The sequence below is a fragment of the Salvia splendens genome, chromosome 1 (assembly GCF_004379255.2).
Source record: "Salvia splendens isolate huo1 chromosome 1, SspV2, whole genome shotgun sequence".
NCBI lineage: Eukaryota > Viridiplantae > Streptophyta > Magnoliopsida > Lamiales > Lamiaceae > Salvia > Salvia splendens.
The window spans coordinates 46533164-46545343 of record NC_056032.1 but is presented as its reverse complement, the minus strand read 5'-3'; the positions used below and the strand labels follow the sequence as shown (position 1 = coordinate 46545343).

Genomic DNA, 12180 nt, shown 5'->3' with positions numbered 1-12180 from the left:
CATTTTGGGTCTAACAACTATAGCAATTGGACCCAGATGAAAAAAATCAGTACAACTAACATTTGGCCCAACAATCAGGCCCAATAATAAGCTTAGAATCTGAGTAACAAGTGCGGGTAAGGGAAGAAAGACAGGTAATTTCTAACATAAACATGACACAAATACACACAAAACTACGTCCATTTCGAAGATTGTATCAACAAGATAATTTTGTAGATTGTATCAACACTTTAAGAACAAGATAATTTTGTATTGTGTTCATGCTGGATCCAATTCCCTTTTTGGTTTGCATATCAGTGAATTTCCAATCATTTAAAAAATGGATATATTGATTAATCTCAAAGATGTTCCTTCTCTTTTTATGTATAATTGAAATTTCATCGATAATTAGGGCACCCACAGTGGGGCGGACGATAGGCCGCCCGATGCCTCAGGCGCGCCATCGTCCTCGCCCGACAGATAGTCCGCGGAAGAAGCGCGGACGATATGGCATCGTCCGCCCACTGTGGGCGACGCGGACAATGGCGCGAACGATGCAACGCGTTTTTGTTTTTTTTTTGAATTTTGTCTATTTATGAAACCTCGTTTCTCATTCTATTTTTCATACAAACATTTCTCGCATTTCTCATTTCTCTCATCTCTCACATTTCTCCATCTCTCACAAACCAAAATGAACCACGACGACGACCGGAGTTCCTCGGAGAGCGGTAGTCCGACCTTGACCCAAGCCTTTAATGCAGCCGTTCAAGACGCAATGGCGGAATGCTTAGCCGAAATGCAGCGCGAGGAGGCGGCGGCGGCGGCGGAGCAGATCCCCAAGCCTATTCGACGTCGGACGTTTGTCCTCCGCGAAACGCCGCAGCTCACAAACGTCTAGTTGCAGACTATTTTGCCGAGCAACCACGGTGGGGCCCGACTATTTTCCGCCGCCGGTTTAGAATGCCTAGTTACCTTTTTCTTAGCATTGTCCAGACGTTGGAGTACGTGATGAATACTTCCAGTATCGGGAAGATGGCATCGGCAGACCCGGACTTACGCCGTTGCAGAAGTGCACGGTTGCCCTCCGTCAGTTGGCCTACGGCACCACGGCGAACATGTTCGACAAGTACCTCCACGTCGGAGAGACAACAAGCCGCGAGTGCCTGAATAGATTTTGTAGGGGAGTTGTGGAGGCTTACAACGACACATATTTGCGAAAGCCGACTGCTGTAGATTGCCAGGGCCTGATGAAGATGCACGAGACGGCACACGACTTTCCTGGGATGCTAGGGAGCATCGATTGTATACACTGGGAGTGAAAGAATTGTCCGACGACGTGGAGAGGCCAATTTACTAGTGGATACAAGGGCAGCCACCCGACGATGATCCTCAAAGCCGTCGCTGACCATCGGCTCTGGATCTGGCATGCGTACTTCGGTGTAGCCGGGTCGAGCAACGACATCACGTCCTCAACTCATCCACCCTCTTCACCGAGCAATGCAATGGCAACGGCCAGGCCATCGAGTTCACTGCCAACAGGCGTCAATACCACATGGGGTACTACTTGGCCGATAGCATATACCCAAGGTGGCATGTTTTCCTGAAGACGATCAGCTGCCCAATCGATGAGAAGAGAGTTTTATTTGCGCAAAAGCAGGAGGTGACGCGGAAGGATGTGGAGCGAGCATTTGGTGTGCTCCGATCACGGTGGGCAATAGTGAAAGGGCCGGCAGGTCACTGATTCAAGGAAGTCCTCGCCGATGTCATGTATGCGTGCATTATCTTGCACAACATGATAGTCGAACATGAAGGTGGGAGCATCACCGATTGGACCGATGATGAAGGTGCATCTAGCTCCTCCAGCACGACGACCGCGCCCCCCGCTCAAGGATTACCGACGGGCTTCAATGAGGTTCTATCTAGACAGGCCTCAATGCGCAACCAACAAGACCATGCCCAGCTCATGAACGACATGATTGAAGAAGTTTGGGCCCGTAACCGTCGTCGCTGAGTTTGCGTATTTTTTTTAAATTCGTATTGTAATGTATTAATTTTAAAAATGAAATGAAGGTTTTTTCTAATTTTTGTATTTATTTAAATATTCAAATAAAAGAAAATGCTTATGGCGCCTCTTAGGGCGGCTTATAGAGCGCCTCACTGCAGGTGAAAGGGTAGGAGGATAAAATGCTGATGTGGCGGTGCATAGGGCGGGCTTTAGGGCGCGCCTTAGGGCGCCCCACTACTGATGCCCTTAGAGTGTCCACTATGGGACCGGCGCGCCTTAGGGCGCCCCACTACTGATGCCCTTAGAGTGTCCACTATGGGACCGCCGCGCCTATAGCCCCGGCGGGGGGCGGTCCCGGGGCGGTCTATAGTAGAGGTGACGTCCGCCCCCGGGGCAGACGAGGAAAATGGGGGCGGTAGGCGGCGGACGGGCATGCGGCGAGGACGCGCCTGCTCCGGGGCGGACGCGGCGAATAGGCGGGGCTGCTATAGTGGAGCGGTGCTCGGCGCGGCGGTAGTCGGTGATTTTTTTTAATTCAATTTAATTCACCTATAAATACACCTCATTCCATTAATTATTTTCACACCATTCCAACTCTTCATCACTCAAAATTTCTCTCACTAGAATTTGTGGTCAGAAATGGACAATTTGTGGAAAGACACGTGGAATGCTCTGATTCAACAGGTGCAACACCAGGCTGCCCAGGAGGATGCGGCGCGCTTGGCGGACGGGGCGGAGGAGGCAGAGGCTGCTATCCCTCGTGCGATTACTGATCGGCGGACCATCCAACGAGACCACGACGGTGCGCACCAGCGTCTAATGGCTGATTACTTTGTGGATAACCCTCGTTATCCACCCGAGATATTCCGCCGGAGATTCAGAATGTTGCAACGGCTGTTTAACCATATAGCGACGAATTTGGCGGAGTGTTACCGGTGCTTCACCCTCCGGCGTGATGCCGCGAGCCAGATCGGGCTGTCTACGCAACAGAAGTGCACCGCTGCAATCCGGCAGTTTGCCTACGCTTGACCAGCCGATATGTTCGATGAATACCTACAGATGGGTGAGACGACTAGCCTCACGGTGCTTAGGCAGTTTTGTAAGGGGATCCGAGAAATTTTTGGTGGGGAGTTTCTACGGAAGCCCACCCCTGATGAGTGTCAGAGCCTGCTGGATATGCACAGTTCGATCCACGGGTTCCCAGGAATGTTAGGAAGCATTAATTGCATGCATATGGGGTGGAGGAACTGCCCCGTGGCATGGAAAGGCCAGTTCACAACTGGATTCAAAAGCAAACATCCATCGATGATTCTGGAAGCCATTGCTGACTACCGTTTGCGGATCTGGCATGAGTATTTCGGTGTGGCAGGTTCGAACAACGACATCAATGTTCTTCAGTCATCGCCGCTCTTCAGCGATGAGTGCCGATGGGAGGGTCCAGAAATCAGCTTCGTAGCCAATGGCACGCAGTACAGTAGGGGATACTATTTGGCAGATGAGATATATCCGCGGTGGCCCGTGTTCGTCAAGATTGCCGGCCAACCGGTTGGACTGAAGAAACAATATTTTGCGCGCAAACAAGAGGGTGCTAGGAAGGATGTTGAGCGGGCTTTTGGTGTCCTCCAATCGCGGTGGGCTACTATACGGTGCCCGGCACGAGTTTGGCACGAAGATGATGTCGCGAATATTATGTTAGCATGTACCATATTGCATAATATGATAATAGAAGATGAAGGATTTGCGGCAGAGCGCTGGGCACCGGAAGAGGGCGCAAGTACAAGTCACGGTGTTGCCTCCGCGCCGATCCAGATGGGCGTACCACAGATCAATGAATATTTGATCCAACGTTTCGCTGATATGCACAGGACCACATCACATACCACACTCCAGGCCGATTTGATTGAAGAAGTGTGGGTACATAGGGGAGGTGGCGGAGCAGTGCAAACACCTTTGTGATTTGCACTAGATAAAATTTTCGTTGTATAATTTTTCATGTACTTTAATACGACGAAAATTTAGTGTTTAATTTTAATTTCTTCACGTATAGTCGTTTTCTTCTAATTACGTATAGTCTGATAAATTTATTCATAATTGCTTGAAACATTAAATTAAAAATTGATTATAAAATTTTGGGACTATTGGTGTCCACTATAGTGACAGAAACAAAAAATTGAGGCTATGGATAAAAAAACTGGGACTATAGACAAAAACTGGAGCGGAGCTATTTGGACGTCCGCGGACACCCTTAGTTAAACTTAAATAAAACGTAACAAGAAGCATATCAGCACCCCATATTCTAAAGATAATAATGCCTTGGAATTTATTGATGAAATGAAGACGACTATTCATTTATAGTAAATGCACCATCTTGTCACATCTCTCTTTCAATGCAAATCTGTTGCATTCGAATTAAAATATAGACAACCGAGAGATGTGTGTGTGCCCATATTTCTGTTACTCAAAATTCTTTCCTCTTTCATCACCTTGTTTTTGCAGTTGTAGTTTCTGTTTCAAACACAGCAATTTTCATCATATTAATTCTTCTTTCTATTTCTGCTTTTGGGAGGTTTGGATTTTACATATGCAGAAAGTTGATAAATTGGTCATGCAAAGATATACTAGTAATTCAAGAGTGATAAATTTATCAATTCTCAATTAGACTAAAAAATCTCAATTGATCACAACCCTCTATATATATATATATATATAAAAAGAGAGAATGTAAGTATGAAGACTAATGGAACAATGAATCAAAACATCACTAAATTTAGTAGTAGGGGAAAGGGGGATTTTCTTTTTTCATCATATGGTGGCATTGAGAGAAAAATCTAAAGAAAAAATCAAGCTTTCCTAGTTCCAGAATAGACAAGGGGTCGACTGAAGTTTCATGTAGCATGCGTGGATCAATCGAGCCTACTTGAACGCAACGACTAATACTTCCGAAAGGGGTCTGTCTGTCTACTACTTAGGCAATAATTTGAAGGTCCTGAATCGAATCATTAACTTCATTCCAATTAGCTCAAGACTCACTACTAATATTCAAGAAATGCATAAACATTTTGTGAACAATTAGGCATTGGTCACTCTTTAGCACCAATTTAGACATAATTAATAGCCACAAACTTCTAATCATACACCAATGTATTGAATAAGCAAACACCTAAATGCAGCCTAATCCAAATAACACCATCCTCACAAAGATAGCCACATGAGATCCAGGAAATCGCACCTGAAGTGGCGACGAGGGGGAGACGAGACGAGACACTCCCGTTGAACTAAAAGCAAGAACAGATATGCAGAAACATGGCTACACTCTTCTTCGCTGTGGTTTCACAAAAGATGCATTAAACCAACCAACAAAATAACCTCAAACTAATTGATGCCTTCACATTCTACACCAAAAAAACAACATCTAATTTACACAATATATGATCAAGAAGAATAAATAGGCTGTATTGCAATCTATCTATCTGAAGAATGGGATGAACATATCTATCATTCTTGAGATATATACACTAATGCAACAAAAAACAGAAAAAAAAAATACAAATAAAATTTTTTAAAAAGAGAAGAAAAACCAATCACCACACAATACATTCCCAAAAAACAAATCAACCATTTTTAGTATTAATGTTAACTTTTTTCAGACAAATCTACTGTCCTGATTCTTGAGAATCATCATCCTTAGGCGACAAATTCTGCTGGTGGTGGTGTTGCTGCTGATGATTTTGATGGTGGTGGGCGACACGCGCCGCCGGAGCCGCCATCTGCTGATAAAACTGGCTGAATGCCTGAGGATTCATCACTCCTATGTTTCCATCTTGTGATAATCCAAGCTCCAATCCGGGCAGCTGCTGCCCGCCTCCTCCGCTCAAAATTGAGGTGAAACTCATTGCCCCCAAATTCCCTCCGGGCAGCTCAAATCCAGGGAAGCCCATTTTCTGAAGATAAGTAGAATTCTCCGCCGCCGCCGCCATTGACGGACCAGACGAAGTCGACGAAGAAGATGACGTTTGAAATCCGAATCCCGTGGGAGGCCACAGCCCCGCCGCAGTGCTCACGTAAGTCCTCCCCAAATTTCCCCCAATCATAGGCCACGAGCTCCGATTAGCCCCTAATTCATCGATTTTGTGGTGGAGGCCCGACGAAATCGAGCTGGCCTGCTGCGAAATCGCGCCGCCCGCGGCGGCCAGGGCGGAGGCGGGGATGGTGCCGCTCCCCGTGGCGGCGATGATCGACGGCTCGGCCTGCTGCAGCAGCCACTGGATGGTCTCGCCGTCCGATTTGTGCCTTAATTCCCGAGTCAATTGGAATATTCTGGCGGCGCAGAGAGCCGGCATCCGAATCCGGCGGCCGCGGCCCTCGACTTTGGTGTGGCGGTCCTTGTTCGAGCTCCGCTTTGGAGCGAGGGCGAGCTTCTTCGAGTCGTCTCTCTCCGCCGCCGCCACAATCTGGAAATCCTTCATCTCTGCCGCCGCTTTCGTTTCGGCGCCGGCGCTGCTTTGCGGCTGCTCTAGGCTCTTCGGATCCATCCACAAACGATTCCTATCTTCACCCCTTCTTTGTTGTAGAATTTTCAAGGTTGGAGCATCGTCTTCTTTGGAAATTTCGATGACCTTTTTTTTCACTGTGTGAGTGAAGAGTTGATTGATTGAAGAAGGTGGGAAGATTTGAAGGAGAAAAAGGGGAAAAGAGAGAAGAAAAAACAGGGGATGTGTGTATTTTTTGGATTGGTTTGGTTTGATTTTTTCAAGGTTTATTTATTATATTACGATTATTAGTAGAATTTTTTTGGTATTTTTGCTTTTTGCAAAAGTGCCTAGGAATGTGAAGGACAAAAGGTAAAATCTTGAAATCCCTAGGAACAAAATGGCATCTCTGTCTGAAAAATTGGATCTTGGTTATTTAAAGAGTGTATGTGAATGGGAATCACTTTATGCACTTTAAACTTATTTAGTGTGTGTGTGTGCCACTTTTGCACTGTTTTGACAATTGACTTGTTGTTTGGAATGAGAACATTATTCATGGAGTAGTAAATTTTAGAAATAGAACTGTGATAATTGCACCAAGAGTGGATAACAAAATCATTAAGTAGAAGTTGTTAAGAAATATGCTTATAACTTGTGTTAATGTAGCTTGGTTGCATTATTACAACCAACAGAGATGAGTAATATTGGTTCAATTATATCTCTTGCAAGAGGCTATAACTGTCTCTATCACACACACAATATAGAATTTTGATGACAGTGTATTTTGTGGGCATTATATCTAAAAATTCAATGATTCAGATGTACCTATATACGTATGAGTATGTATCATGGAGAGATTGTATAAGAACAGCTGGTAAGAAATGATTGGGATTGTGGGGTTCCTTAAGACTCACACTATCCATCATTCTAATAATTTAGACAGTTTGAAACCAAAAAATTATGGCATCTCAAGTAAAGAAAATTGGGTGGGTCTCTGCTTTAGTGCTTCCTAACCTAGTACTGTATGTATGGTTCATCTTCCACATATGTTGGAACTTGAAAGCTGCATCAAAATATAATTTTCATTTTCAAGATTTTGGGATACATGTGTATATTCCTTTTACTCAATTTTAATAGTAGTTAAAATGGTAAAACTCACAAAAATATTGTTAAAATTTGTAAGATGGTTTATAAGTAATGAATAGTCCTGTTAAGATGGTTGTTCAGCTATTATGTATTCTTAACTTAAAGTTATTTTATTTTCCTTCAAAAGTTTGGCTCGTAATATTTTAGCTCATTTCAAATGCTAAGATTAATTTGTATGTCACGATTATCCATTTTATTTCCACCCATATAATTAATTTAATTTTAGACAAACCATATTCTTATTTATCTCATAACATATATCTTCCTATTTAACGTCATCTATATATACACTGGCACTGGCTGCATAGAAATAGAAAATAGGTTACAAAATGAACCACAGTAATTCCTTACAGTTATAACTTCAAATGTTTATTTATTAATTACTACAATATTAAGTGATGAAGTCAACACCAAATATGTGCATAGTGGAGAGTGATGCATAATTAAAAATGATTTAGGTGCCGATATTTGAATATTTTATTGTTAAAAAAGATGGAAAAGAAATGATCATGCAAACAAATGTAATCATTTATTTATTTTATATCATTTATACTCCATTAAAAAGAAGTTAGCTAGTTCAAATGATTGAACAACCCCACCACTAACTCTCGATTTAATTAATTTCATAGAGTGGAGATGTCAATTTCAATTTTTAAAGAAAAAGAGCAATTGAAAAACACACAAATCACTTCACATTAATCCACGCCAACAATCATGGCTATAAAGTAAAGATCGAGAAAGAAAATGTTTGGAACTATATAATCTAATGATATTAGTTGTGAGGTAGTAATAAGTTACTGTTAATTTCCTACAAAAATTAAAATATGCATAATTCATTTGATGGTGTATATTTTTTTCTTTTCTTTTTGTTGAACGAAGAAAATCACTAATCGGACTTTTGTTTTCAAGTGGAATCGTATAGGTTAGGTTTAAGAGCTTAGATTTTAGATATTTATTCTTGTGGTGTAGAGAAGCTATATTCTTAAATTCTTCTTATAATAAATAAATAGGGACTGCTATGTTAGCGATGCAATCGATTTGGAAAAATATTTTTGGTTCTAAACCATAAGCTCAAGTCCGACGGAAGGTGGATCAAAATCAGTCCTCGAAGGGTCCAAGGGGTTTCGATTTCAGTACAAATACTGGAAGTTCTCGTATCAATTCAAAAATCGACGTTTTGCCATTTTTTACAACTTTGAATTAGTATTTTTTTTGGTACATCTAATTTATTGCTAGCTCTTCTAGTGGTTGGTTTTGGTCTATTTTCGTTTCTCCCTTTAGTGTATTTAGTCATCTTTTCTCCATTTGATAGAATGGAGGATCCCGACTTGTGGGGCCCCTATTTTGCACCTTCATGTTCTTGTTTAGATCTTAGTCACTTTTGAGCTCAGATCATGTTTTTGAAACATTACATTTTGATTTTATTTACGGGTTGGGGGTCTGCCTAAACCCCGCCCACAGAGGCCGTTTCTGATTAAAAAAAAAGCATACAGATCAAATATACCGCAATAAGATGTACTTAATGAACTAATCAATGTTAGATCTACTAAAGTTATCTTGTAAAAACAAAATAAAATCATTTTGGATCTAACCAACCATGGAAAAAAGTTTGTTTTTCCAAATTTGTGATCCATAATTGTAACCCGTGAATTTGAATGCAACTATTCATCCAAATGCAATTAAAATCTTGCATTTGTCTCATTATTTTATTCACATTAATGACTAGGCAAGGCATCAGATGAAGAAATTAAATGTTTTTTTTTCTTTTTGCCACGCTTGATTGTTTAATAATGTACAGACAGATAATGGATGTCTAAAGATTCCATAAGAGAGTAAAAAATTATAGGCATGTTACTGATTTCAGTGCCTTTTATCCATGATTTATATATTCAAAAACTAAAGTTTATCAAATGTTTATATGCATATTTCAAAGAATGGGTGACAAAGAAAAAACGTTATGCATACAAGATATAAAAGGCAAGAATAAAGGAAAAGGTCAAAAAAGAAAAAGAGATCAACTGGGGGACAGTTCTCCTATGGATCAGGGAAAAGAACCAAACAAAATTCAACATTTACATTTTTTACATCTATGAAATGAGTAAAAATTTGATGGTTTGCATACATTATCATGTAGTGTGTTTAGCCAATTATGATGAAGAAAGTGAGAGTTTTCAACAATTGTAATTGGGCTAAGCACACCATGTGACAATATGTCCGAATCATCAAACAAAATATGTGTACGAACAATGAACACTACACTCTGTATTTCAATTTTCATCACCTGTAGCATCAGTAAACGCACACCAGAGATTCCCTTTTACAAATTATGAATAATTTTGACAAGTAACATCACATCCCTAACAAAATATATAGGTGTTTTATATTTATATAAAACTATTGATGGGGGGAAAGAAGGACCATGAACATATATTTCTTTCAATAAAAAACAGGATAATAGTGGTACAACATATTCCACTAGCTTTATTCACATTTTTACCCAGAAATAAAATAGCAATAAATACAAAAACAGCAGAGTTCTCAAGATTTGTGATGGATGCAACTAAAGGTGGGAAAAGGGGGTTCACGGATCAATGAGAAAGAAAATTCCAAAGATTTTGACACAATTTCTTCAGCTACATTTATCATTTATGTCCCTTTCACCCCTAGCTTCAATAATTCATTCTTTACTGATTATCCAACTTCTGTCTGCATGTGGACTTACAGTAACTGCATATATTAATTAAAATGCAGACAAATGCGATAAGATCATTCTTAATTCCTTAATATCATGGAAATTAAATTGCAGAAACAAATGTTGCAAGGGAAATAGCTAAAATTTGCAGGTAAAGGATCGAGACAGTACGTGAACATGAACATATTAAGTATGTACAGGCCAAGATTTTTCTGTTGATGAAATTAAGGATTTGAAACAAACACAGCTTACTTGTTCAGCTACTTCCAGAAGGCTTGAAGTACATGCAGATGGGTGGATCAACCTTGAAGATTGAGAGAATAGCAGAAGGGATTGTCCATATCCCGTCACCACAGATTAAGCCAGAGGCAACGGCGCCTGCATAATCCTCAGCATCCTTTCTATTTATGCGCTCCCATATGAATAATATAACAGTACCAATAAACATGTCGATTGCAAAGTAAGCTCCTATGTAAAATGGCACTGCCATTGCCATCGGGATGGGAATGTACTGGGAAATTTTTTCGGGGTTAGATCTCTCAAAAGGTTTATAGCCAGGGCAGCCACAAAGAAGCCAGTACACATGGCTAGACAATGCTGAGGAAGTTCAGAGAAGCCCTCAATCCCCAAAATGGCCATTTCCCTGTAAATAACAGCATATGGTGCTTTGTAAGTACTATCAGGCGATCCAATGTCGAAGGCAATCCAATACATCCAAAATGTGCGAGGAGCAATCACACAGCCCATGGCTGTTCCTACTATTTGGCTCACAAACATAGACTTAGCTGACGATTTTGTAAGATAACCAGTTTGAAAATCTTGCAAATCAGCAGCTGTGGAGACAATGGACATCATAACCCCACAAGCTGCCAAACCAGCCAAAACCCCACCATTGCTCCCCACGATTGAGGCAATAATGAAAAGACCAATTTTTCCGTATGTGGAAGCCAGGCTCCAGTCTGTTAGTCCGGTACCATATGAGTTGCAGAAGGCAAGGGCTGGGGCAATTATGTATGAACAAAGGACTAAATACCACTTCAGAGGTGTCAAAAGTTACCTTTCGAAGCGGAACGAGACTAAAGAGCCCCAGAAAACTAACAACAAATATGAAGCCCATCATCCACAACAATCCAGGGTTCTTCACATCCTCTGCACGATTCCCCGGATAATCTTCGCCAATCAATTTATACGTTTTTTCATCCATAGACAGCAAGTAAGATCCAAATCCCCCTGCCAACAACAATAACAACAAATCATCAAACCCGTCCAATAACACAGCAACCCAAAACCAAAATCCCCTCATGATTAACATCGATTCATCAACAATTCCGCCACTGCAAGCTCCCAAACAATCACATAATTATTCCGTAATCCGCATTATTCAACACTCCCAGCTATATCAATTACAGCTGAATTTTGAAGTAAATAAATAAAAATTTACCACTGAAGGCGAGTCCATAGCAAGCCACGACGCAAGTTTGAATAACGGTATTCTCTTGGCGGGTAAATGGCTTGGACGAGAACCCCAATCTGGTCAAAAAGCTGGTCCACGATTTGACGGAGAAGAAGCCGAGCAAACCGGCGGCGACGTTGAGCAACGGGATATTCCCGACCGTCAGATTGAGCTTGTGCGTGATTATGCAGAAGAGAGCGCCCAAGACGGCGCTCACTACCAGCCCTCTGATCGTAATCTGCTCCTTCCAGTCCCAGAATCGGCTCGTCCAAATCGACCGCCGCCGCCTCATCCTGCAGTAGCAGAGACTCCGATATCTCCGCCGCCGCCACAGCTGTTCCCATTGACCCGGATTTCCGGAATCGGATGTGAAGATTTGGGGTTTGGTGTTTTTTGGTAGTTGAGAAATAAATGGAGTGAAGTGGAGTTTTGTTTC

The 12180-nt window shown here is 41.7% G+C and overlaps 1 protein-coding gene and 1 pseudogene across 1 annotated transcript; both read right to left on the bottom strand.

Annotated features, from left to right (window-relative positions):
• Positions 1-5346: 5346 nt before the first annotated feature.
• On the bottom strand, positions 5347-6851 carry LOC121802550 (transcription factor TCP20-like). Its single transcript, XM_042202242.1, has one exon. It carries the CDS (start codon positions 6514-6516, stop codon positions 5638-5640), a length of 879 nt encoding a protein of 292 aa, XP_042058176.1. The 5' UTR covers positions 6517-6851; the 3' UTR covers positions 5347-5637.
• Positions 6852-10360: 3509 nt separating this feature from the next.
• LOC121756543 lies at positions 10361-12179 on the bottom strand (annotated as a pseudogene).
• Between the last annotated feature and the right edge of the window lies 1 nt (position 12180).